Source organism: Lampetra planeri, chromosome 43, assembly GCF_965212315.1.
Source record: "Lampetra planeri chromosome 43, kcLamPlan1.2.h2, whole genome shotgun sequence".
Lineage (NCBI taxonomy): Eukaryota > Metazoa > Chordata > Hyperoartia > Petromyzontiformes > Petromyzontidae > Lampetra > Lampetra planeri.
The window spans coordinates 562,177-589,904 of record NC_136149.1 but is presented as its reverse complement, the minus strand read 5'-3'; the positions used below and the strand labels follow the sequence as shown (position 1 = coordinate 589,904).

The 27,728-nt window shown below is 54.0% G+C and overlaps 1 protein-coding gene across 7 annotated transcripts; it reads left to right on the top strand.

Moving 5' to 3' along the window:
• On the top strand, positions 1-26,243 carry ZC3H13 (zinc finger CCCH-type containing 13). Of its 7 annotated transcripts, none has more exons than XM_078613955.1 (25): positions 1-86; positions 1,801-2,067; positions 2,507-2,607; positions 3,334-3,445; positions 3,762-3,879; positions 4,814-4,956; positions 6,183-6,349; positions 7,007-7,252; positions 7,911-9,075; positions 9,565-9,826; positions 10,448-10,601; positions 11,073-11,324; positions 11,956-12,128; positions 13,066-13,467; positions 13,796-13,984; positions 14,402-15,026; positions 15,365-15,474; positions 16,533-17,607; positions 19,056-19,247; positions 19,768-20,249; positions 20,786-21,160; positions 21,593-21,718; positions 21,979-22,188; positions 23,283-23,443; positions 24,730-26,243. In XM_078613955.1, the coding sequence occupies exons 1-25, from the start codon at positions 84-86 to the stop codon at positions 24,931-24,933; spliced, it is 7,314 nt and encodes a 2,437-aa protein (XP_078470081.1). In that variant the 5' UTR covers positions 1-83; the 3' UTR covers positions 24,934-26,243. The 7 variants fall into 7 exon arrangements, with proteins under 7 accessions (XP_078470081.1, XP_078470079.1, XP_078470080.1 ...); XM_078613953.1 differs by having other exon boundaries at positions 3,762-3,903; positions 13,066-13,464; XM_078613954.1 differs by having other exon boundaries at positions 3,762-3,903; positions 13,796-13,966.
• Positions 26,244-27,728: the final 1,485 nt, after the last annotated feature.

Genomic DNA, 27,728 nt, shown 5'->3' with positions numbered 1-27,728 from the left:
CGCGCAGTCTGCTCCACCGCCGGAAGTGGGCGGTCCCCGCAATGATGGCGCCAGGCGCAGGGTAGAGGAGGCGACCCCCGTCGATGGTTCGTGACCTCGTCTCGGCCGCATCAGCTTCGCTTCACGCGGACGCGGCCGGTACCGCGTGGCGCGACGGGCCCGCGCGTCGGGACGCAGCGCGGCCGCTCCCCGAACGGATGCACGGCGCTCGCGACGAGTGCACGACCTAGGCCGCACAGCCTGCGGTGTTGCCTTGAGGCGTGGGCCGCAACACGGGCCGTGGACGCGGGGGACGCTAGGTGCCCAAGCTCCGGGCTCGGCCACGCATTGCCACGCCGCTCAGCTCGTGTCCTCCCGCTCCTCCTCCTCAGCCTTCCCTGCGCGGGTCCCGTGTAAGCGAAGGGGAGGCCCTGCTGTGAGAGCCCGGCTTCCGGTGGGCACGTGTTCCTTTGGAGTCCCTGGTGTCCCCAGCCCCGTGCGCCTCCCGGGTCTCCCTGGTGCTCCTGGGGCGCCCCGCGTATCCCCCCCCCCACCCGGGAGTCTGCCCCCCCCCTGGCATCTTCGCTCCCCTGATTGCTTTGCTCCCATTAGCACGTCCGGTCGCTCCAACTCCGGTCTGCCTTCGGGTTTTTCTCTCCCCCTGATCTCGCCTCTCCTTCCCTCGCTTGCCATCTCATCTCTCCAGCTCCCTCGCTCCCGGAGTTGCCTCTGCATAAAACACGCGAAGTTATCTTTGTCCCCCCCCCCCCCCCACGTATCTTCTACTGTTTTATATGAATTGGGCGAATTGCACTTGAGGAGTTTTGTGCCACTGCCCACTCGTATCTCGCTTACCCCCTCTCCATTAGCTCCCTGGTCACGGTCACCCTCACGCACTACTATACAAGGTTTCCCCCCCCGTCAACTCCCTCGCTGGTGCGCAAAACAATGTCTGTGATAACTGTTCGCTATTGTTTGTGCAAACCATGTCATTAATGTAAATATAAAGAACATTTTGAACCGGCAGTTGGCCAAATATAAAATATATTTAGTTTTAACAAAGAATACGAAAACCAGCATTTTCAAATTCGTCGGGCATGGCCAGCTGTAGTTCAAAATCGATGTAAGTCTTTGCCTAAACGCTCGCAAATATACAATCCCGAGCATCAGAAGACCACGTAATTTTTTTACCATGGAATGTTACGTTATAGCCGATAGAACGTGGGCAAGCCTGATTCTGGTTGATAGTAGGAAACGATCATGGTATGAATGCCAATAAAGGACAACTTCATATGTTTATCTGGGAGTTCTCACTGGCAATGCATTTACTATGAGCCATTCTGGCAGGATAGTAGGAGTTCTTTTTAGTCTATGAAATTGTTTAAAGGTGTTTGATGAGCAATGATTGGTCTACAGACCATACAACCTCCAGTTGTCATGTGATCTGATTTGAAGTTGCCATGTCGGTTGCCCAAAATGAAGGGTAACAATTATATTTTTACATATTTTAGGCATTTAAAATGTTTTTTTTGCAGGAGACAACGGCCTGCAAACCAACTATTGATAATTCATATACACACAAAGATGCAACTTCAGTTTCGTGATTTAGCCATTCATTTACTTTGAGAGTTGGTTAAATGCAGATATACCACTATCAAATTTATATAATGAGCAGTGCGAAGTTTTACGGTTCAACTTTTCTGACTATCACCGGCAACAATTGCCATACATTTCTAAAGTGTATCATTGCACTAAGGAAGACGCCAATGTTGACTTGGACCGCTTTCGCTGCTTCCGCTTCCGCGTGGTCTGCACTGCCAGAAGCCGAGGGGCAAGGCGCGTGGTTCCCGCGTGGGGCGCGAGGTTCGCGCCGCCGCCACCGCTTGCGGGACGGCCATGTCGAAGGTTCGGCGCACGGTGACGGTGGAGAGCTCCAAGACTGTGTCGGAAAACGCGCTGCGCCGGCCCAGCGTCTTTGAGCGGCTGGGCCCTGGTGGGGGCGGAGGAGGAGGAGGAGGCGGCGGCGCCGGCACTGGCGGAGGCACTGCCAGCACTACGGTCACCCCCGTGCAGTCCAAGACAACTGAGGTGCGAGTCTCCAGAAGTTCTCACCATGAACAACTCTTAACACGGCTCAATTCGCCCGATGAACCTGGTTGTAATTATCAGCGAAATGTCGTACTCAAATTGTGAATGTTGTTGGTTTACTCTCCAACATAGCGGTGTGCTGAAATAATAACTAATTGCCACATTTTATTTACGTGACAAACCTTACTGATTGGCCGTGTCGGGTGGTGGTGGGTTAACGACATTTATATTTACGCGAACTTACTCAAATTCACTTTTATTATGAATGAACAACTCTGGCAACTTGGTACGGCAGTGGCAAAGAGTGACTGAGTTCTGCTGACCCTGCCACGCAAAACCCTCTGCCGCCTCAATGCACCGTGCATTTCCTCACCTGGTTTCACTGCTGTAAGATTTTAATTGTTTTGCGCGCTGATGATTGTTGTATCCCCTTGTGCAGATTTGCCGCAACTGGATGAAGGGGCGCTGCAACTATGGCAACAGCTGCAGATTCAGCCACCCGCTCCCACGAAGCAAGAACTACCGCGGAAGCAATCGCAGGTGCCACACGCCATGGGGGGGCATGATGTATTATAAAGTTTGGTTGATTAATAAGAATTTATCTGGAGATCACAAGGCACTGTACGAAACACACACATACAGGCTCGCATCAATAAAATCTAACCCCAAAACAAATTTGATTAATTAGCATGTGATGATTCCCCAGTGATTTAGTAAATTGTTACAATTACAGATCACAATGCAATTGAAGAGTCATTGCTCATATTGTCTCATTTTTGCTTTTTCATTGGGATTATTTCTCTTTTCTATTTAGTTTATAAAGGTGTGTCCGCTCAAATATTCTCGACATAAATTTATCCAAGAATTTGCATAAGTCACAAATAATCTGTTCTTTCATGCTTGATTAGATGCATGTATCATGAAAGTAATAATACATTTTAAGCAATCAGTGCCCTGCTACGTGCCTATTTATTAACCAACTGTTCCGCCTCTTTATTTCCACTCGTGAACGCACAAGACACCAACAAAATAAAATCAAGTCGATGCTTATGAATTAATTATGCATGTCTATTGAGGTACCCTATGTCTTGTGAGGGCTAAGTTTTTGTACATTTGGAACAACAGCAACTGTGGTGTCTCTTGACTTGCAGAGGCTACTTTTCTCTCATGTTTCAGACAGGAAAGTTGTTTCCACAAGGTCTGAGACAACTTTTACAAAAAATGAGGTCCTGACTTGAGGGATGCCTCCTCGCGTTGTCCCCGCAGGTCCCCCGACCGCGTGACCACCGATCTGCGTGAGCGCATGAAGAACAAGCGGCAGGACTTGGAGGCAGAGCCGACGTCTCGCAGGCAGGAAGCTTCACCCTCCCCTGGCAGGGTGAGCGCTCGCCATGCGGTTCGATCCTGCCACGCCTCGTCCGCCGCCTGTCGGTGCCGGATATGCGCGGAGAATTAGGGGGGCCGTCCCCTCTGAGGCTGGCACAGAGGCCGTCTCCATCAAACTGAACTCCCACGGCGCGTGATCTCTTACCCGCTGCTGCGTCCTGTGGACAGCAGTTTTGCGCAGGGCGCGGCCAGACACGCGGAAGGGGGGTTTTTGTCCGAAGAGTTGGTTCCGGACAATGCTGCGTGAAAGAGCGGCAGCGAGAGACGGCCTCGCAGAACGAGCGTGGTGCCATGGCTGTCGCCCGCAGAGGGACTCCACAAAGGTGAAGCGCCGGAGCAAGGAGGAGGCCAACATCAAGATCATCAAGGCACGCACGCCCCCTGAGAGTGACGGAGAACCTCCCGCCTGGGACCATGCCCGTGAGGGTAAGAAAGGCTGCTCTTTGACAGGTACCCGCCTTCGTACATGCTTTGGGACTACTTGCAGCCGCCCAATGTTCTTATCATCATAGTCATCAAAGTCATTCTACTGGTGATTTATTGAAATACTTTTGTTCGTCCATTATTCTGCTTCAAACCTGAGTCGTACAAGGATCATTGACACCCAAATTATTATTATTTTTATTATAAAATTCACCCTTAACAACGTGCAAGTTTGTTTTTTGAGAAGGCGTGACGTGGACTGGAGAGCGGGCAGAAGCATTTAATGGAGAGAACCTCTCGGTGTCAACTGCCTCACTACCATCTGCGAGTCGTAACCAATGGGCATTGAGAAAATACTTGAGAGTGCGTAACAGTGCACGTTTGGACAAGGCGAAGAGAGAGTGGGGATTGCACACCATCATCCATTGTGGCGAAAGGACAACACCAGCGGACGGAGGCGTGGTAACGATATAGCACCCAAGGTGCAGCCAAAACAATTTGTAAAAAAAAAATAGCGACAATGCTTGCAGGCAGCACGGTGTCTTTTTGCATTCATGAAAGAAATTATTCAGGTGCCTGTATGAGGAATACAAATTTTAAACAAAACTTTTGCAAACGCCATCTGACAAAGCAATTGTGTGGTGGTACATTCACAACAGAAATAAGTGCGCATTGTGATGCCACGGTGTTTGGCTCATGGAAGTGAGACGATTATCCAGAGAAAGCCAACCATGCATACAAGCGGATAGCACTTACAGCGCAGCACAGATAGATTCAAGAATCAATTGCTGCACTGCCATCTGGCCACCTCACAACCGAAGCCCTAGACACCCACCTGGGATCGATTCCAAGTACTAACCAGGATCAAGCCCGCGTAGTCTCTGGGTCGTGGTGGAGCCACGATGGGCCTGCAGGGGAGCTTTGTTTGTCTGCACAGACTCGGACAACGGTGACGCCGCCTACGACTTTGGACAGGCGCTGTCGCTGGAGCTGCAGCGCCAGAAGCTGCAGCTAGAGCTGATAAAGCTGGAACAGGAGCGCGAGCTGGAGGAGCGTGAGGAGCTCGTCATCCAGAAGCAGGTGACACTGGCGCCATCCCCACCCCCGCCCCCACCTCTTCCCGTGGTGACAAACCACGCCGGCCAGTCCTACACAAATACAGTCATTCTTACGCTGCCCGTGTGCGTGCACATGGCTTTCGTTAATTCGCTTCCTGGACGTGCGCCTCAGCACGCTGTGTGAGCCGTGGGAATTAGTTGACCTTGCTTCAATAACTCTGGTCATTGCGGGTTGGTGAAAGCGGGCAGAATAGACGACATCATTTTCCGTACTTCCCTCTGCTTACAACGTAGCCCCGCAGCAGCCTACGACACCTGTTTTGTGCGTGATGGTTGCCCATCCAAACACTGTGCAGGCTCATACAATCTAGATTTGGAGTTTTCGTGACTGCAGGGATCCATACTCTTTGTTTCTTTCGGTAAAGTCACAAAGGTATAAAATAAAATAAATCACGACGTTTCGATTACAACACAAGCAATCATCATCAGGTGGGAAAACCACAGCAAGAAAATTTGTTTCTTTTCGAAACGTGATTTCTTTTATTTTATACCTACGTGACTTTACCGAAAGGCTCATACATGCTTAGCTTCCGAGATCTCACGAGATTGGGTCCATTCCGGGTGATTTGGTCGTGGCACACTCCTCATACTTGTGTCTAGCGTAGCGTGTGATTGTAGATTGTTCACGACGCAAATTCAACACGTGAATTGTACAAATGACCATGACTATACAAATGAGATGGCAAAAACAAGAAAAACAAACTGATTCTTGAATGGAATCATGGCCCAGAGCTGTGTGGGGGTGAATATTACATATCTAGAGCGTACCTCACTCTGTCCCTGTTGCTTGAGTAAGAACTGCATGCGAGCTTGTGTTGTACTGGACATTCTAGATTTGAAGCTTTCGTGACTGCAAGGATTCATATTCTTAGGTTTTTTCGGTAAAATCACGTAGGTAAAAATTTTAAATTAATAAAAGTTTAATAAAAATAAAATAAAAATCACGACAATTCAGGAGGCAACACAAGCTTCCGTCTTCAGGTGCTGTGACGGTTCCACCTGAAGACGGAAGCTTGCGTCGCCTCCAAAACGTCGTGATTTTTATTTTACTTTTATTAATTAATTTTTTTTACCTACGTGACTTTACCGAAAAAACCTAAGAATATTGTACCGGACATTTGTCCCAATAAGTCAATCGGCCGATTAGTAGCACGTCGCGGTTGTGTTCTCGCTTTTCCGTCGTGCTAGGTGTCTCCGGAACCGGCCGTTAGCAAGCGGTCACCATCCCCCAAGAGGAAGGGCAAGTCCCCGAAGAGGAGGATCCTTTCTCCGTGCTCCCCCTCGGCCCCACAGCCTCCCCACAAGAAGAACAAGAAAGGGCCAAGGACGCCGTCTCCACCCGGCGACGCTGAGCGGTCGGTTTTCAGTGCAGATGTCGCAGTATAGTTAGGTGCCCCTTTGAATAATGTAAGAATGACTTATTTTAGTAATTTAGTACATTTGTTGTTCGTGCCATTGTTATAGCACAAGGCTATCGTGAAGACCCTATATTTTACAGACAGTCGGCAGTAGTTTCACAATAGGCGGGCGATGTTGCAATGTGTAATTCCAATTGGGTAAGTTGCGAGTAATTTTTCAAGTGTGACAAGTTTGGATCATGACGCCAGCGTACATGGCCCGACTCTTTCCAAATGACGCAGGGATATAAGACAGTGGCCCGGTAACATTAGGCGTTGAAGATGTAATAATAGAGGAATGCCACATCGGAGGAAATGATTATAATTAATCTGGAAGCACCGTGGTGGAGACCGAGAGGCAGGTGATGAACTAGGATGTGAAGGACTGTGGATTGGGCTCGGAGATGATGGCCCAGGACAGGAATGAGTGTAGAAAGAGGAGCAGGAAGGCAGAGCCCAGAAATAAGGTGATGATATAAGACGTAGGCATGTAATGCATGGGAATGTAACATTTACGCTGTTAGACAGTCGCATTTGGGCTGTTCGTGTGAGTCTTCGCCAAACATGTTGCGCTCAACAGCTGCCGTTTCGCACTCACTGCCCCACCGCTCACAGGAAATACCCCAAGCTGCTGGGCAAGAAGAAAGGGCCGCGCACGCCCAGCCCTTCGCCGCTCCCGCCCAGCAACGAGGCCCGGCTGCTGAAGAAACACAAGGACAAGCTGAAGGAGGCGGAGGGCAAGAACAAGGAGCGCAAGGAGATGCGGGACGGCAAGGCGGCGCGCGGTGACGCCAAGGAACCCAAGCACAAGGCCAAGGACGTGGAGCGCGGCCGTGACAAGGACCGAAAGGACCGCGTGAGGTGTGCCGTGCGGGGTCCGAGATCGCGTTGGGCACAGAGTGAGCTGGGCCGTGCCACTGCTGCCCGTCCTGTGTCGGTGTCGATGCCACCGCTGCCGCCACAACTGTAGTTGCTGTTTGAGTAACGTAACGGAAATGCTCCTGCGCGTTGACGCTTGTAAGGAAGCTAGTGATGCTCTGTCGTGATTGCAAATTAGGTGAAGTGCATTGGTTAGCGAAACTGGCGAGTTCAATTCCTGGCCAATGATAACATCAGTGGCGAATTACATTTGAACTGCTCCGGGGTCCCACCCTACACCAACCCAGTTTGGTCAAGCAGCCCCCATGATGGTGATGGCGTGTGGCCTTCATCAGTGGGATGACAATGGGCTGTCCAAAGGATTTGTCATAACTGTACCAATTTGCACAGATTTTACCCCGTTACGCAATATGGATCGAAGAAGCGCATGTGCCTGAATCCGGGAACTCATTTATAGACTCTGAGAGGTGTTTACCTGTCCATCCCACAGCTGCGCAATTACATTCTGTAGCCGCTTGCTGAAAGTGCGAAACATTTGTCTCCAGCTTTGACCAATACAAGTTGACACTAATTTTGAGCGCTGACGCGAGTGATCGTACGCAGCAACATCTCACGCTGGTGATGCGGCCTGTCTGTGCAGAGACAAGGGGAGGCACCACTCGGACTCCTCCACCACCAGCCCCCAGCACTCCCCGTCCCCACCGGCCAACCGCGCATCCCGACGGTCCCCGTCGCCGGTGCACAGGAAGAGCGGCTTGGCCCGGGCGGTCAAGCCCCTGGGCCGCAACCGCGAGCAGCAGCAGCAGCAGCGGGAGATGTCGTCACGCTCGCCCGAGCGGGGCAAAGAGCGCAGGCGCCCGTCGCCAGACACCGGCAAGGAGCGCACCAGGCGGCGCTCCTTGTCCTCCGAAAGCAGCAGGGACCGGCGCTCACACTCCCCGCTGGCGCCGAGCAAAGACCGAGGCCGCCGGCGATCCCTGACGCCCGGCGCCGGCAAGAACCGGGCAAAGCAGCGCAGACTGTCGGCCAGCGGGCGGGAGCGTGGCGGCCGGGCGTCGCCCTCGCCCGGTAAGGAGCGTGCGCAGGATTGGTCGCCGGGGACGGGTAGAAAGCGGCGCTCGTTGAGCTCTGGGAAGCGGGCGCCACGCAGACAGTCGCACTCTCCGCCCGCCGTGGCGGAGCGCGCCTCGCGCTGGTCCCAGTCGCCGGCGGCCACGCGCAGGGACAAGCACGGCAAGCATCGCGGCAAGTCGCCCGACGGGGCCAAGGAGCGGGCCAAGCGGAGGTCGCTGTCTCCGCCGGTTGGCAAAGAGCGCGTGCGCCGGCAGTCGAGCTCTCCCGAAACGAACAAGAGCCGGTGCAAGCGACGGACACAGTCCCCGGCCGCGGTTGCCGCGCGAGGGCGGTCGCGCACGCGATCTCGGACGCCCGGCGCCGGCAAGGAGCAGGTGCGACGACCCTCCCACTCGCCACCTGCCCGAAAGGACAAGGGCAAGCGTCGATCGGCCTCCCCGCCTCTCTCGGGCAAAAAGCAACGGTCCAAGTCACCGGTGGGCGTTAGACGGCGCTCCCGAACTCCCCCCAAGCCCAAGCAGCCCCTGGTGAGGTCCCCGGTTGTCGGCAAAGAGCGTGGACGCAAGCGATCGCCGCCGGTGCCCTCCCCCCCGCCGGCCACCACCCTCGCTGTCCCCACCAAGCAGCTTGGCAACAAGCGCAAGTCTCGCTCGCCCGTTCCCGCGCCAGCAGAGAGGAGCCGCGAGCCGAAGCTCCTGACCCTGTCTCTCCCAGCAAAGGAGCTCCCCAAGGTAACCAGGGTTTTCTAGCTCTGTGGAGTGAAAATTACAGGTTAACTACCATGTGTCAAACATCTTATTGCAAGGTGTGTTGGATCTCAGAAGTAGTTCTGCAATATCCTTCCATGGGCAATCTTTTATATGGTATTTGAAAAGCAATGGATGAGTGTATAACAGTGTGTTAAGTTTGGCAAAGCATTCGATGGCACATGAAGCCACCAGATGGATTCCATTTACAAAGGCGGTGACTGCATCGCGCACTTTCAGATGCGCTTCTGCGGCCGTCTGGAACGCTCTTCCAATATTAGGAAGCCACTGCAGCTATGCACTTTTAAATCATCTAGATTGGAATCTAACTTCTTTACAACTGCTTTTTGTGTATAGTTGTCCCTCCCCCCCGGACCTCAGATTAGCACGATTGGCTACGTAGTGTATCTCCTGTGGCACCGTGTCACCACCCTTGCCTTGTGAAATACGACCTTCTGTATTGTTTGGCTCCAGCGGGAGAGAGAGGCACTGGTACTGCCGCCCAAACCACCGTCCCCTCCTCCGCGAAAGGGGCAATACCGCGGCTGGTCCGAGTCTCCGCCCATCGGAGCCGACCAAGGCCGGGCCTGGTCGCAGTCGCCGCCCTCCTGCAAGGACCCGTCCAAGCGCTGGTCCGAGTCGCCTGTGCTGGTGCCCCTCCCACAGCACCACCGGCGAGCCGCGCCACCAACCCTACTGCCGGCGCCGGAGCCCAAGCGACCCTCGCCTGCGCCAGGTAGCGTCTTGCCCCGCACCTCCGATTAACACGGTTGGATATATACGCTGCGAAGAAAGTTCAAAGTATATTTTACATAGGTCGCCTGTAGTGAGTGACGCCCCACAGAGCAGAAATTCCATGTTCAGAACTGATGTAGACCGGAGCTACTTTGCCAAATCTCACCGCCGCCAACTTCTTGTTGCACGTCGCTGTGTGTGATGTCAGAGTGCTGGACTCTTGAAACTGATTTGTTTGAAACTTTTGTTGTCTTTCTTTATTGCACATATTTATGACGCTTTATTGATTTTGTTGAGAAACCATGTTGTCTCGTTTTATTTGCGTATTTCCCCACGTTGGAACATTGTTTACTACAAGCTTTTTTATGCACAGTGGGTCTCTCTTCTAGTTTTGTAGTTTTCTCAGTGCTCCCTTTCCTGGCTATAAATACAATTCACGTGTTATGTATCTATGTACGCGTGCATGTAATTGAGAGCAAGCAGCTGTTTGATTTGGGAGACGGGCACACAGCCGTAACAGCGTTGTTTGCGGAGCGAGTCGGCGAGGCCTAATGCAGCGCATTCAAAAGCACGCGCGGAGTTGTGTGCGTGCGGAGTTCTAACGGGACTCTCTCCGCTGCAGGGAAGCCGCAGGCGAACCGTCAACGCGCCCAGTCTCCGGCGTCCAGCCCTGGCAGCTCGCCGGAGCGGTCGCGCAAAAAGTCGCCCCCTTCCCAACCGGTGTCCACCTCTTCCACCGTCTCCAAGAAGCACCTGCACTCTTCCCCCCCGCGCAGGTTCGCCCGCACCTCCCCCCCATTCTTCTCTCTGGGCAGGGCACCCCCCTGACCCTACTCGGGGTACCTTCATCTCGGGGTCAGGGCACCCTCGTCTCAGGGTAGCCGCACCCCTGTCGTGCCGAGGAGTGCAGTTGCCCTGCCCCTGTGGTTCGGTGATGCCGAAGGCTCTCGCATCTCCTGTACCTTAGATTATAATTGTGCAACATTTGCATTCATTGTCAATAACCTATTCTCGCCCACGCAATTTGTTGCGTGTATCATAAGCATTTGAATATACCCGAATCGACGAATTATTAAATGCTGAGCGCTGGCTTAAATTAATAGAAGGGATGGTTGGCCTGTTTCAAAGCGGTGTTGAGTGAATTATTTATTTGACCGTGACGCCGGGTGGGTGTGCGGGCTCTGGCCGGGTTTGTGCTGGCTGGGTGGTCGTAGTGTTGACGATGTTGTCCGGTGCCGGCGCTGCAGGGTGGCGCGACCACGTAGCCCCGAGTCGCCGCAGCAAGTCCGGCGGCGGAGCGGAATCGGCGGGGGCAGCGGCGTTAGCGGGATCGTCTCTCCGCGGCAGCGCAAGCAGCCGCCGGCTCCCCAACCCCAGCATCTGGAGCAGCGCGCCGCCTCGCCGGCCCCCGCCATCACCGTGACCGCTCCCGAGGGCGCGCGCCGGGCTTCCCGCTCGCCTGCGCGCAAACCTGCCAACGACCCGTCGCCCCCCTCCAGGTGGGCCCCGCGTCCCCCATGCGGCACTCTGGAGTTAATTAAAATGCTCCTCGCTGTGCAGATTTTCAGCACGCGTTGCCGTGGTGTTAAGGACTCGTCCCAGCCACAGTGTTAAGAAGTCGTTTTCATTAAATCACGACTCTGATTTGTGACAATTTTTTCAATTGCAAGTGGCTGAATTTTTACACCCCAAATATTCATGGAGAACCAATCTTCTGTATGCAAGGGCCTAGATTTGAAGCTTTCGTGACTACAAGGATTCATACTCTTAGGTTTTTTCGGTAAAGTCACGTAGGTAAAAAATATAAAATAATAATAGAAATAAAATAATAATAATAATAATAAATGAAAATAAATCGATTAAATCACGACGTTTCGGAGGCAACACATGTCTCCGTCTTCAGGTGGGACCATCACAGCTAAATTACTGTATTTTATTTCTATTTTAATTTTTTACCTACGTGACTTTACCGAAAAAACCTAAGAGTATGCAAGGGCCTCTCGCATTGACAAAAGTGTCTGAGGTGTGTGTATGTTAAGGCCACCCGCCAAAGGTATGTGTGAATGTCCTCGTTGGCCCTCGGTGTGAAAGGCCCCTGGCTTCATCGGTTGCGCCCGCCGTATGCCACAGGGCGAGGCGCACAGCGCCGCTGCACGGCCGCCGCTCGGAGAGCCCCCAGATTCGGCGCCGTCGCCCCCCCTCACCGGTGCCGCCGCCGCCGCCACCGCCGACGTCCTGGGACCGCCCCAAGAGGGACGCGTCCAAGCGGCGAGAGCCGGACAAGTCTCCGGACAGAGTCGACGGTACGGCCGGGGAAGAGAGAGAGAGAGGCAGGGTGACCGCAGTCGCCTGGTTTCCATGTTCACACGTGCACACACACGTACTGCGCTTTTGTCCGTCTGCAACTGGATGAGGGTGTCCACGCACCGTATAGATCGTCGGGGTGCTTTGCCTATGCTTCTGCACGCTGCTCAGTGCGGGTTGGTGACCATAGACGCGGAAGCGTAGAAGTACAGAGCAACAGTGGATTTAGCTTCACTGCCCTCGGCTACCCGCCACAGCTGGCTGCTTGTGCGTAGTTGTCGGCCATTTCTAAACCTTGCTAAGCTTCCAAGATGTGATGAGATTTGGGTACATTCTGGGTAATTTCATTATAGGGCACCTGGTTATCTTTAAGAGGTATTTTTAATGAAGAGAACTACATTAGTCTAGACTTGGTTTTACATGAACGATTCAGCGTATCTGGTTTCTTTGTCAAGGCATTGCCTAATGTACACAGTTGTATGTCAACATATATGGGCTGATTCGCGCAGGTATTTTCCTCCTGGACAAAGAGCGTTATAAGAGGCAGCGCTATGAGTGGTTTGCCTGTAATTGGAATGAGGATTTTCCAAATTCGAGTGCTTTGTATAAGTTGAGTAACTAGTGAATTTTCTTATAGATTTATTCTCCTTCCCTGCCCTTTGGTGTTAATATTATAATTTGTTCATTGTTTCCACAGTAGTGCCCTATTAAATTGAATATGTATGTCTAGTTAAATTTATCCTATATACGCAAAGAAAATATCAAGGACGTGCTTGTTTTCCACTCGTGAGTGTTATGATTTGTTTAGGAAAAGACATCCTGACGGTTTTTCTAAGCAAACCTTCGTCGAATAAATGGCGCAATGAGCGTGCGTGATGAATCGCGTGGAGGGGTGCCGGAGAGCTGACGCAAAAATCCGCACGGCTGTGACCACAGACGCGCGCGCGAGGACGGACAAACGGGAGGGCAAAGACTGCGGCGAGGCGGAGCGTGCCGCCGCTCGAGATCGCGAGCGCAGGGAAGAGCGCGACGCCGCCCGGCAGCCGCCGCCGCCGCCGCCGCCACCCGAAAAAGTGCCGGAAAAGGAGAAGGCCCGGTCGGAGCGGGATGGCAAGGTCGAGGGCCGCTCCGACGGCTGGAGGGACAGCAGGGGGGCCGCAAGGGAAGGCCGGGAGCCGCGCCGGAGGGACGAGGCTTCGGCGGGAACGACCGGCGCCGCGGCCGCTGACGACAGGGCGTTTGGGCGCACGGGGCGCAAGCGGGAGGAGGGGATGCGCAAGGAGGATCGGAGCGGCGAGCGGGGCGGGCGCAGCAACGAGCGTGCGCAGGACAGAGGTGGTGGGTCCCTCGCCGAGGGAGAGCAATCTCTCATTTTCATGATGCTGTTGCTCTGTGTAACAATTAATCTACGATTAAAATCAATTCTTACCTGAATTGGCTTTCAAGTTGCATATATATCACGACTTCACAGTTGCGATATATAAGCAACGTGAGAGTGATTTTTTTTTGCATGGTCTTGCATCGTTATTATCGCTCAACCCCTTGGCTATTTGTCACACGAATGAAGGCCCACATCTCACGGTTGAAGTGCTGAGAGCCCTTGCTTGCCGCTGTCGCGTGTGAGATTGCTGCGTGTGACCGCAATGCTGTTCGCTGTGTGCCGCAGGCCGTGGCGGCGGCGGTGGTGGCGGCGTCGGCAGCACCAGGGTTGGGCTTGCCACGTGGGACAGCAGAGCAGCGGCGGCGGCACCCGACAAGGCCGCACGGGAAAACCGCGATTCCAGCCGCGACGCCTCGTTCGACAGACGTGAAGAGCGCCGGGAAAACCGCGAGCGAGGTGCTCACGTGGCATGGGGTAGGGGTGATCATGATGATGAAGTGGGTCATCATCAGCTGCACTCCTGCTCACCTGGCATTGTCACTTCATGTCATTCATTTATGAAGGAAAGCCTCTCATCTCACTCCCTCCACACACGACCTCTGCTCCAGCATCCAAGGCTCTCTGTCAAATCCCCCAAGTCAAACTTTGCTCATTGGAGATTGCTCATCCGCTTTTGCTTCCCCTTATGTCTGGCAATCTCGTGCTCCTTGCCCATCTTCAATTCGAAGCTGAAGACCTTCCTGTTTTCCTCTGCCTGTGCACTTGCTTTCCCTACAACGACTTTGGGAATGTGGTTGCATTTAGGGGCTGTAACAGTCTACGTTTTGTTGCGTTGCAAACCGCCGTGGGTCTCGCTTGATTGAAAGCGCCGCTTCCCGTCGGCATCCGCAGACGGCGCCGCGGCCCCCGGGAGTCGCCCGGCGTCCCCACCGGCGCGACCCTCCCAGCGCGGAGGTGCCTCGAGGGATCTGCCGTCTCTGCCTCCGGCCGGCGATCGCGACGCGGCGCGGCGGGAGGCGGAAAGGAGAGAGCGCGACCGCACCGACGGCGGCGGCGGCGCCGGGGACCACAGGGACCGCGACAAAGAGAGGGAGCGTTCCGGCGCCGAGCACCGCGAGCACCGCGACAGGGAGCGCGCCGACGGGGAGCGGAGGGAACGCGAGAGAGCCGACGCCGAACACCGCGAGCGCGAGCGCTCGGACGCCGAACACCGCGAGCGCGAGAGGGAGCGCGAGCGCTCGGCCGCCGAGCTGCGGGAGCGCGAGCGGGCGCGCCCCGCGGACGCGGAGAAGAAGGCCGAGCGAGCGAGGGAGCACAGGGAGCAACGCGAGAGAGAGCGGGCTGAAGGGCCGGACGCCGGCGAGAGGGAGCGAGGCAAGGAGAGGGAGCGCGAGGCGGAGAGGGGGGGCGGCGGCGGAGTGCGGGGGCGCGGCGGGCGCGGCCGCAGGAGGGAGGAGCGAGAGCGGCGGAGGGAGGAGCCGAAGGAGGAGCGGCGCGAGGACGGAGACAAGAAGAGGTGAGGAGGTTGGCTCGGCGCGTCTCCGCACGTCGCTGGGTCGCCGCGCCCTCTGAGAGACGCGTGCCGCCATTGTGCCATCTCAACCGTCATTTGATTCCAAACTGTCAATTCTGTCCAATTACTTCATATACTCACCCTGCATCTATTCTGATGTTTCTGTAATTTAATAGAATTTCCGAGCTAACTTTTACGAGGGGAATTTTATTTTGTGTTGTACTTGATGTCTGCTTTTGTCACGTTGGTGGCCCAGGTCACTTGCAAATGAGACTCACCCTGGTCACTGTGAGTTCTCTCGCCTGGCTTAACAAAGTAAACAACGTGAAACTTGTGCCCAGGAAGCGGACGCGAGACGTCAGCAGCCCGACTTCCCCGCGGCCGTCTGCAAAGAAACTACGACTCAAGTCACCCGAGAGCGCCGACTCCTCCAACAGCGGCGATGACCGAAGTGTGTGACTCCTGCTCGCTCGCTCGCCCGCCCGCCCACCACCACCACTGGCAAAACCGAGACTTCCCGAGTACACGTGGCCCAGCTGTAGCGCCGAGGATCGTGGATTCGAATCCGGCAGGCCACCCCCGGTCGTTACTGAAGGCGCATCGTCCGTAAAAATACCACGCGCCCGTCCGCTTCGCGTTGGCCGTTCACGATCCCCGTGACGTCATTCGAAAAGAGTAGGCCCTTGTGTGCTGACGTCACGGTCTAAATTTGTTAAAATTGTAAAAATTACCTTCAAATTACTCAATTGGAAATACAAAAAAGCAACATCGCTGCCTATTGTGCAACCACTGCAGGCTATGCCTGTAAAGCTGAATCTTAGCACCATTGTGGTGTGATAGCCTTGCGCTGGTAGAATGGTGCGAAGAACAAATGTTACTAAATTTTTACAAACAACACTTTACCCTTCCACATGGGGCAAATGAAAACCGTTGTTTCAGAAAACGTGTTCGTGGCCAGCTCTTTTATCGATCCACTGCTGGATGAAGGTCTCCACACGCCCTGCGGCTCGTGGGGGTCGTCGGGGATATTTGTCCATGTGTCACCACCCCCGTCGGTGCGAGTTATTGGTCGCCCATCAAAGCACTGTCTAGGCTCAACCCCACTTAGTTTTGAGATCTCACGCTTCGGTTATATTCAAGTAATTGATTTCCTGCTCGAATGAGCCGGTGATGGAGCTTCCACATTCCTATTTCATAGCACAACCACTTCACTTCCCTACATCCTGATGCTGCGCTGAGTCAGCCCCCAACAAGGATTTGAGCGACTGCGAGCTGCGTCCTGTACCAGTGAGCTACCTGGCTGGATTTGTCTATTGGGAAATCAAATAATGATTTAAAATAAATGGGGTGTTTTTCCAATTCCAATTTTTACTAAACTGACACATCCTTGGTTGCATCGCACTCCGACCCGTCTTGTTCGAACACTTGGGCGCAGCCCCCCGGGAGCCGCCGTCCGATTTCGTCGACTGTGACGACGACCCCCCTTGCCGTGTTGGTGTGGCCGTGCAGGGCAGCGCCGGGGCAGGGAGACGCGCCTGTCCAGCCAGGTGGTGCTGCCAGCGGAGTCGACGCTCGCCGGCGGCAGTCCGGCGCGCCGGGCCGAGCAGACGCCGGAGCGGCGGCGCGAGGCCGACCGGGCCCACGGCGTGACGCCCGACCGCAACACCAGCCTCATCCAGGAGCGCCTCAAGTCGGTGGCGGCGGGCGAGGCGCTGCCCACGCGCGAGATCGACGTGCGCGAGCAGTTCGTCGACCGCCCGCGCATGCCCCAGTTCCGCAAGCGCAAGCCGAGCCGGCCGCAGCGCCGCAAGCACAGCAAGTCGGGCTTCGGCGACAGGGCCGCGGGGTCGCGCGGCGGGAGCAGCACCGGGGAGCGCGAGGCGCCGCACACGCCGCCTCGGCCGTCGGAGCGGTCGGACGACTCTGCCCCGGAGAGCGGGCGAAGGAAGAGGGCGCGCGAGGAGGCGGAGTCTTCCGACGACGATTCGGTGACGCACGTCAAGAAACGCAAGGGGCCCAGCACCCCGCCCGTGCCCGCGCCCACCCCGCCCTCTTCCTCGCAAACCGAAGTGTCGCGGGACGACGTCGTCGTCGCGAAGAAGGAGCCGCCCGCGGAGCGACCCGAGAGTCCCAAGGAGGTGGACGAGAAGCCGGCGAGCATCACGGCCGGCGAGGTGTTCAGCGATTGGTCGGACGAGGAGGTGCCGTGCCGCCCCGAGGGCGAGCCGAGGGGAGACGACGAGGCGAGGAAGGGCGAGCGCGGCGGAGAGGCCCGCGGCGTCGGACTCCGCGACGAGAGGCCGCGGCCGCTCGGCGGAGAGGCCTTCGAGAAGGGGCCGGAGTTTGAGCGGTGGGAGCACGGGGGAGCGGAGGAGCGGCGCGGCAGCACGGCCGTCGTCCCCTGGGAGCGCGACGCCGAGCTCGAGCGGGAGCAGGGCGAGAGCTTCCGCAGGCAGGCGCCGGTGCGTGACGAGCGCTGCTTCTCGCCCGTGGGCTTTCTGCCGCCCGCCGAGCCCCACCGGCTGGAGTGGTTCCACGCGCGGCGCGACCCCGCCCTGGAGCAGCGGGACTTTGAGGACGGGAGGCGAGTCACTCCTCTCTCCGTTACATTCTCCTCTGTCCACTCTTCCCTCTACTTTACCCGCTATCTGAATTCTTCTCTAATCGGGGTTTTTTGGGTTAGGTTTCATAAATATTTAAATGTGTCGTTAAAACCTGCCACAGCCAACTCGTAAGGGCTGTCACGTAAACAGAACGTCGCCAATTCGTCACTAGTACAGCACCTGGTGTGTTGGAGAGCCAAGCCGCAACATTTACAAACTGAGTACGACGTTTCGCCAGTAATTACAACCGGCTTCATCAGGCGACAGCCAGATTTGTGGAGAAGTCCACCGGTTCCGTTTCTTATATAGAGGCATAGATGTGGTGACCACATTTCTGCGCTCTTGCGCAAAGTGGGGGGGGGGATTAATGAGTCAACGTTAATTTTGGATGCGCATCATGCGAGCCCTTTGATCTTGTTCTTCCTGTCCACTGTGTGTATTAAAATAGCGTACCAACGGTGATCCCTATTGAAGTATGGTGGCCTGTATAGGCATTCATTTAAACAATGTACTATTTGATGATTCGCTTCCACGCAGCACTAAGTTGGTAGCTATCCAAACGGTAAAAATTATTTTGACTTCTTTCAACATTATCAAAATTAATTGAGTGTCCTTGTTGGCACGCGCGTGGTCACCACATCTATGCCTCTATATAAGGAACGAAACAGGTGGACTTCTCCACAAATCTGGCTGTCGCCTGATGAAGCTAGTTGTGATTACTGGCGAAACGCCGTAGTCAGATTGTAAATGTTGTGGCTAGGCTCTCCAACACACTGGTGTGCTGTACTAGTGACGAATTGGCATTTTCTGTTTACGTGACAACCCTTGCTAGTTGGCTGTGTCGGGTGGTGGCGGGTTTTAACGACACATTTATATATTTACGCGATTTAACCCAAAAAACCTCTATTACGGGTGATATTGGTTGCGAAAGCCTACTTGTTAAACTGAATTCCTCTGTCGAAATATTCACCTCTTCCTCAATACATAAGCCACGTGGATATCGTGGCAAACAACATGTGAAAATGTTAATTATCCTGATAATAAAAACTAATTCGTGATAGTCTTGGTGTAGAACAAGCAGTAAGTAGTCATGGTGTGAAACGGTTCTATGTCTTGAGTGAAAGGCAACGTGCTCCGGGTATCATGACTTCTCTCTCATTACTCCGGGATGTCTCTGACCCACATTGCTGCACCACCAAGCGTTCTGCATTGCCAGATGATGATTAAGGAGTTTCAATTGGACTGTTCCCTTAAATGCTGTACCATTCAGTCTGTCGCTTTCCCTATTAGCGACTGTGTTGTGGGCGTCTCTGAGGATTGGTGGTTGTGGGAGAGCCACGACGAGCATTGTTGCCATGCGCCTGCCCACAGTCTTAGCCGTGGGCGGTGAAGTAAGCGGCGCGACCGTCGTGGGTTTTGTGGACGGCAGATTCCGGTGCGATGTGCCCCTGGTGCCCCTGGCGCCCCTCACGCCTCTGGCGCCGCTGCCGCCCCTGGCGCCGCTCCCGCCCCTGGCGCCCCTGGCTCGCGAGGGCGATCGGCCCGGCTGGGTGGACAGCTTGCTGGTGGAGCGCGGCTTCGAGGACCTGCGCAGGGACAGCCGCGGCAGGGAAGACGCACGGTGCGTGCGTGGGCAGTTGATTATCAGCGAGATGCTTACCCTGTAAATTTCGGTGCTGCTTTTTTCTGTCTTTAAGTATTTAGCCGATTGTTGTAAGTGCTTGATACCAACCCTTGCTCTCTCCGAGTCTCGACAGTAACGCTCATTTGAATGCAGCCGCAAGGCCTGTGGCCTACCCCTCGGCCTCCTCGTCCATCTATGAGGTCCTGTAGCTCAGAGAACCTGGTCGGCAGAGTCAACCAAGGGGAAGCAAGCCACATTCCCAAGTGCCGTCATGTCATGCACTCAGCAGTTAGCCTACGGTTAAATGCAGTCATCCCATCGTTACCTCAAGAGTCCGAAAAGAGACCTGGTAACAAAGGAGTTTCGTCGTTTTTCCTGTATGGAGCTGAGACATGGCCACTCAGCCCCAAAGAGCGCAAGACAAGAAGCACAAGAACCTCAAAAAGAGGCTTTTGCAATACCATGAATGACGGGGTGCAAATAAAGAAACCGTGCACCGCGCTCCGTGTGACCCCAGGCCGATGCGTGACCACGCCAGCCTGCTGTGCGAGCACCACGGCCGCAGTAGCAGCATCGGCAGCAACCAGAGCCGCACGTCAAGCCGGCACCGCCGCTCCACCTCCACCGAGTCCCCGCAGCGTGCCGCCCGCACCGCCGAGGAAGACCGCGCCGCCGCCGCCGCCATCGCGCTGCATAAGCCCATCCTGCTCCCCTTGGGCCTCCCCGCGGGCCTCCCCGCGGGCCTCTCCGCGGGCCTCCCCACGGTCCTGCCCATTGGCCTGCCGATGGGCCTCCCGCCCATGGGCATGGGGGTGGTGCCGCCGCCGTCCGCGTTGCTACCGGGCACGGAGGAGATAGCTGCGGCGACGCCGCCGCTCCTGCTTGCCGGATCGCGCGAGGCCGACCGTGACCGGCGGAGGAACCGCAGTGCCGAGCGGTCATTGGACCGGCGCTCGTCCCGCCTGGAGCAGCTTCGCCGGGAAGAGTCGGGCTCGTCCGGTGAGACACTACTCACCTTTCACCTTGAGAGTCAATGGCTCTGATAGCTCCCCCTTGCACACATGCCTTGGGTACAGTTGTATTCCATTCTCAAAAGCCCTATAATGCACCAACTGTGGTTCAGGAAATTAATTAATGAGTCCGGGTACTGAAACTGCCATCCTGCAAACCCGAGGCTCTGGGAGTGGCCGCTGAGACACACAGCTTGCCGAGACGCAAAGAGATACAGATTAGTCAAGGCGAAATATATGGGAGAGAGATGAGAGACCTGGTTAGGAGGGCCTGATTACCTGATTACCACTCACATTTTCAGATGACGTCACAATGTCGTGTTGACATCACAATGTCTGAACACGCTAATTTTACCCCGTATTGTTTTTATATAAGACCTGTGTCGTTGGTTTTATATATCGCTCCTCCTGGTGCATCTGTGGTTCTTGGCACCGACAAGAAAACGGTCGTCGTCGTTGGGAGTTTGCCGCCCTGTGTTAATCGCGGCTCTGAGCGGGCGCCGGTAACGCCGTCGTGTCCGCCAGCAGAACGCCATGACGTGGACCGACACGGCCGCGGCTCGCGACACAGCTCGCCAGAGTCGGGTCGCTGGGGCCACGCCCGCGCCGGCTCTTACGACGGCCGGGAGCGTGTGGCGGCACCTCCGCGCAACTGGGACCGCAGACGCGGGGACCGCGAGCGAGAGCGCGACGGCGACAGGCCGCAGGCGCCGTTCGACCACCAGCACCACCACCATCACCACCACCACCACGGACCGCCGGTGCCAGGCCTGGCGGGCACGCCCCGCGGGGATTTGCCCGCCGAACTCGGAGCCGCGCGGCAGTCGGAGGACGGCATCGCCGTTCGAGCGGCGCAGGAGCACGGCAGCCACGATGGGCGAGCGGTCGACACTGCCGACGGTGAGAGCTTCCGCAGGCCGCCAACAGTGGCGACTCGCTCGACACCACGTTTTATGGTGACAAGTAGCAATGCATCGATTGATAATTTTTGCGCTCGCAATGCATTTATTGAATTATAGAAGAATGGAGTATTTCAACTGTGCAAATAGATTGCAAATTTAACATTTTGTTATTCAAGCAAACAACTGCAAATGAGACAAAAAAATGCAAACGAGATAGTAAAATCTTTTGAAAAGAAAGGGATTGGACTCTTGAGTCAAATCAGGGCTTGGAATCGTTATAATTTATCAGATCACCAGAGGATAAGGGGGGAAGGGTGGGTGAATCGGTACAGGCCTACTTCTAACGTCTCGTGTTCTCCTCTGGTGTATAACGGGGGTTGGGTCACCTCGTGCCTTCCCGGCTCCGCCATGCTGCCGGCACCCCGCGCAGGAAGGGACGCGGAGATGGGACCGCCAGGAGCCTCGTACGAGGAGTACGAGCCCATCAGCGACGACGAACTGGACGAGATGCTGGCCGACGGCGCAGACGGGTCACGTGACCCCAACAAGCAGACAGGTGCCGCATCCCCAATCCAACTTGCACGGGCAGCTTCGTCTGACAACGCGGGGATCGCTCGGCTATTCGGCGTCGTCCACTCCGCGTGACAAATGCCGACAGTGCTCCTGCTCGTACAATTGTAATTGTACCGCACGGTGGACATGCCACGCAGCCAACCCAGTATGCTCCATCTAGTCTAATGGTGTCCGCTGGCATTAGGTCATTGCCGGGCAACAGCATAGGTCGAGCCAAGCCTCACGTCTGTTTCTCGTGCCCAGACCCCGCAGACGTAGCTGCGGTGGACTGGTCGAGTCTGGCGAACGAGTCGAAGGAGGTGGACGGAGAGCAGCGCGATGCCGGCATGGCACTGCTGCGCTTCACGCCGGGTGCCGTGCTCCTGCGACTCGGCGTGTCGGCGCGCCTGGCCGGGCCACGCCTGCTGCAGCGAATCCGCGACGCCTGCAAAGAGACGTCTGCCAGCGTCCCGGGTAGCTCTCCGTTACGCCCGCGCTGTTACGCACCACAACTGAACGCGTGGCGAATCGTGCACATCAGAATCGGTTATTTTCAACATGTGATTTTAAATAGTAAATAGTTCTTGAGATAGCGAGCCTCACCGTGTTGCACGTCACGATACACTTACATCTCATTTCAAACATTGAAAGGGGCACCCCCAGTGCCAGCTTGTCCCTGTATGGCACCAGGTGACCTCAGCATCTGGCATATGAGCAGGCATTACTCTTGTCAGCAGGGGGTGATGATTGTGATGTGTAATCCCAATTTAGTAATTTATGGGTAATTTTTAGAATTTGGAAACTGGCCGATGAGGTTGTTTTTGATGCTATACAAATCCAAATTGTCTGGTATTCATTCACTAGCGATGAGATGGTTATCACTGTATCTTGCATATGGCTGGATAAGCAGCCACAATATGGCTTAATTTGATGTGTAGTGGATTTATTGGAGTGAACAATGGTTTGGTTGGTGTTTCTGCCATCACATGTTGTACTTTTTTCATAATTTCCTTTCGTGAAGCTTATGCACAGATCTGCCGCAACATGTGTGGATTTGAGCAAACACGAAGCATTGCTTTTGAGGTCGAGATTGAATCTCCGGAGGATCTTTAGTGGGATTGGCGATTAGGGGTGCTACGGTGGCGAGATGTTATCTACCTCGCCAGGTATACAGGAGGTCGTGGGTTTGATCCCGACCCTGTTGTCTGTATATTTGGAGTTTACATTATTCTCCCTATGGTCAAGTGGATTTTTCTCCGGGTCCTCCGGTTTTTTAATCCACATTGTGATAATCAACATTGTGCGTTTAGATGATTTGGCTGCTTCACATTTGCATGTAATAAGCCATTTGTGGCCAGCTTGCTTCTGCTATATAGCTCAGTGGGCCTTTCTGATGAAATAAAAATAGTTTGTTAATAGTTACGGTGGATGCACGTTTAGCAGCGGTTATCAGTGAGAGGACGCTGCCCGTGAGTGAGCACGCGCACCGTGCCGACAGCGTCACTCGTTTCTCACCGCCCCCCCCCACCACCACCACAACCCCCCCCCCCCCTGCCATCGCACCACAGACGTGGAGGCGATGCTAGAGCAGGAGCTGGGGGCGCTGGGACGGGCCGTGCTGGGGCGCCGGCATGAGCAGGCGGCCGTGCTGCACGTGGCGGCACCATGCCACCGCGCCCTCTGCTACCGCCGGGACCTCGCCATTCGCAGGCAGATGCTGAGCGGCAAGGTAAGAACGGGGGGCGCCCAAAAGCCATCTCGCTCGGCTTGATCCGCGAAGCGAGCGTGGCATCTAGCGTGGGCCTTAATCCGTCTTGGCGGGTTCACTTCAGGTTTTCACAGATGTGGGGTTTTAGGTCTTTGACCGTATTTTTTCACCCGTCATGTGACCGATCTTGTCAGACCTCAGATGCTCGGCAGGGTTGGTCTGGCGTCGCGCTTTGGTGGGTGACCTCCGTGCACAAACAATGTGCAGCAGGTTGACAGCAGAGGGCAGTGCATGGCATTCAGTTGTACTGTACTTATACGCTCCCATTCCTGCTGCTCACGTTCTACCCACTAATCAGCGTGGTGAAGTATGGTCAAATACGTAAAAAATAAATTAAATTAAAATGAAAACAACGCAATTAAATCACGACGTTTTGGAAGCAACACAAGCCTCCGTCTGCAGGTGGAACCGCCACTGCAAAATTGCTGTGGCGGCCAACTGAAGACGGAGGCTTGTGTTGCTGCCGAAACGTCGTGATTTAATTGAGTTGTTTTCATTTTAATTTATTTTATTTTTTACTTATTTGACTTTACCGAAAAAAACATAACGTATGGATCCTTGCAGTCACGAAAACTTCTAATCTAGAATTATGGTCAAATAACCCTCACGACCTGCACGGCGTGGAGAGGCTCTTCCATCAGGAGATTGGGAAATGTGCAGGGCTATTCTGTTACGTGTACATTTCTTATGAAAATTATCTACTTTATAATCCCAACGCATTCGTTGATAACACTGACCTTAAAAGAAAAATAAATAATCGGTGACGTTTCGGGCAGTGATTCTTTCTCAGAGCACATAAATTACATTTCAAGACAATATTAATGGAAAACGAGTTTTTGTCGTGCTTGGGCACTACTGCCAATGCAGCAGCATCGCCAAATAATGAATTTTATCATCTGTATTTTTTAAAATTCATTTTCATAAGAACATCTTGTGATGTTGTTGAGAGCCTATTGAGATAGAACATGTTTGAAAAACATGGTTGCGTTGCCAAACAAAGAAATTGTTAAAATGATGTATATAAATATGAAGTTTAAATGAAAGTTTAATTATACCCGAATGTTATACTTGCCTAACCAGACAACTGCTTGAAATTTTTATGATTTGCTTCTAAACTAAAGAGACATCGTAGGAGGTGTGTGGATAAACATATTCATGATATAAATAACGCTGGGCACCAGCAGGTGCGGAGGTGGCGGCGGCGGCATTGACGGTACCAGAGTTGCTGCCCCCTCCTTCTCGTGCAGATCGCAGGCCAGCAGCCCTACGCGAACGCACCGAGCCTGGACCCCGAGCTGCTGAGAGCCAGCCTCAGGCTGTTCAAGCGGCGGCGTGCGGGAGGGCCTCCCCTGTCGCCCAGCGATGACGTGTGCTTGGGCGTCCCAGACGTCCTGCACAAGATGCCGGCGGACCGATCGCTGTCCTCCTCACCCTGCTTTGTCGTCCCGTAGGGTTTGCGGGGAACTGTTCATTAAAAAAAACTGTTTTGCTAGGACATGCCGCGAACTGGAGGAATTTTGTCTGCTGTTTGTTTGACAGTGAATTTTTTTCGTGACTTCCATTGCCTCGGACCGAAATTGGAATTTTCAAGCAAGATTCTTTTGAGATGTGCTGTATTTTTTAAGAATCTGGTCAGCAATGCTCGAGCTGAAATTCCTTTCCAGAGTTTTTTCTGGTCTCAATGTGATTCTGATGGACAGACTTTGGGAAACTCACCTGCAATGCTGTCATATAAAGAACATTTGTGGCATTCGTTTTCACTGGAACTGCACAGAAACTAATTACTGCCTGCCCAGATTGCATCAGATTTTAAATCTCAATGTTGTTTTCCCCAGGACTGGCTTTGTATGTTGAACTTCTTTCGCACCATACGGAGCCAACTGTACTAATCGGTGGTGCCAACTTCTGTCGAAATCTTGCAGTTGAATGTTACATTGTGTCGACAACACATGTTAGCACTGCATTCATTTTACAACAGGCGGTCCGATACTTTGATTCACGCTAACGTGTTTTGTGTTTTCACAGTAAGTTGCTATTTTCCTTTTTCAGTAAAAGAAATACCTAGAAAATGGGGCGTTTAATGTGTGATGTTTTTTTTGTTCACTGGAGGCTTTGCTTAGGATGTTTTAATTGCCACAGTGTGTCTTACATTTTCATTTGTATGACGGGGCTGTGACTGCTCTTGCCATTGATGGAGACCGGGACTCCGTACGGACGGTTTTGCCACTCGGCCGATCACGCCCATCATGGTGCGAGCACACGAGTGCAGCCTTCATATTCACCGATGCGGAGAACTTGAGCAGACCGCGGCTCGGGGTGTGGTTTAACCAAACTCTTGACGGACAAGCAGAGTTGCGTGATGCTGAAGAGCGTATTTTTTAACCGGTGCAAAATGACTGAGCGACGTGGAGCTAGTTGCGATGGGACCTGCATCCTTTTTGCAGTGGCGATATCGGCCGTCGTTTCATTGTTGACATTAAATGAACTCGTGAACACATGCCTCGTGCAACTGTGAAGAGCGCAAACTTGCTCCGAAGTACCCACATGACTGCTGCAGCAAGACAGCAGATGACAGCTGCTGCTGCTGTGGAGCATCCATCCCTTGCGTCTGGAATGTGGCCTCGACTCGTGAACTGTGGCGCGTGTATGGGACTCTTCCGCCGAGTTCTCTGTACACCGAGCTGCTGATCTATTCCATCGATTGTAAGTTCTGCTGGGCTGTTGGGACGCTTGATAATAAAGCCAGCCGGTATTGTTTTTTTACCGCGTCCTACCAATGAACCCTGCCACCCACCCACCCAACCATCTACATCACTGTAGCTTTTGAAGTCTGTGAAATGATAAAGTTCGTTTGAAGGCTGTCTGGTGGAATAGATGTCGAGTTTTACCGATGGTGCAACTGCATCAGGACACGTGGACCAGGGCAGCCCGGTCTACAAAGACGGGGAATATTCGACGGGGGGGGGGGGCCTCTTTAATTCCTTAGACCAAGAACTGCCAGCGACGCCCCTCCGCCTCCGTGGGTGTCTCGCGTGTGGAAAACAACTCGCTAGGCAGGGTCCGTGGTGCATGCGGGTGCGGGTGAGTTTCACATTTGAGTACGCGCCGTGCAGTGTTGTTTCACGAAGTACATCGTGTCTTCCAAACAGTTGCATATACATTCGCTTGCGTGTGTGTTAACGAGGGAGGAGTTTGACCACAACAAGAACAACACGGGGCTGTTTGAACCACAACGACACAACACGATTGGGCCTCGTAGCAAAGAATGGGAGCAGGAGAGCAGCCAATGGGAAGTTTATGATTGGCAGGTCATAAATGCCTGGACCTTGGGGAGAAAGATGGAACCGTTAGGATAGAGATCTAATATTTAAATTAGCGGAGGAATGCAGCTCTGCAGCTCTGCATTGCATAACAGATTCAATGTCCTGTGCAGCCCAATCGGACTAAGATGGAATTCTTGATGTCGCACGTAAAGTAAACTCAACTCTTCGCATTATGCAAAAAAGTAATGTAAGAAGGAAGCCCGCTAAGTTTGGCTCTGGGATAAACTAAATAATAATGGACAAAGTAAGTTACGTAACAACATACGATTCGCGTTTGGTGTTGACAGCACAGCGCTTTACATTGAGCACGGGCTGCAGGATCGATCTTGTGTCGAGGCATCACGAGCGTCACGGAGGATGCCGGCGGCAATCTCGCCAAGCGGCCAAAGACACCTGCCCTGATTTGTCGACGAAAATTGTCAACGAGTTTTTACTCGTCCCATCAGCCACATGGCCTTCGGGGAGGGCACAATTTTGGCGGCATTGGCCAGCAAAACTACCGGTTTTGACATTCAGCGTCTCATCAGCGGTCGGGCTTTGCTTGAAGCAATGCTCGCGACCTGCCAGATGTCACCCCCCAGAGGATGTGGTCACCCAGGGTCCCGTGATGTGCACGTCTGAGCGCTTGTGAGAGTCGAGACTGGACACGAATGTGCTTGGATTGGACCAATTGCTTGAAATGATGCATTCCCAGAAGGCCGTGTGGCTGACGGGATATGATATACATAAAACATGTTTGTATATGTCATATGGAAGGATATATGGGAAGGAGGGGTTATTACCGCAATGCAGATCAATGGGGGAGGGAGAATGACTCACACTCTGCGTGATTACGTCACAGCCATCGTGACGTCAACGCGTACCGCATTCGCTTCGGATAAAATCGAAGGGTGTCTGCGCGATGATGTCATGACGTCGCGGGA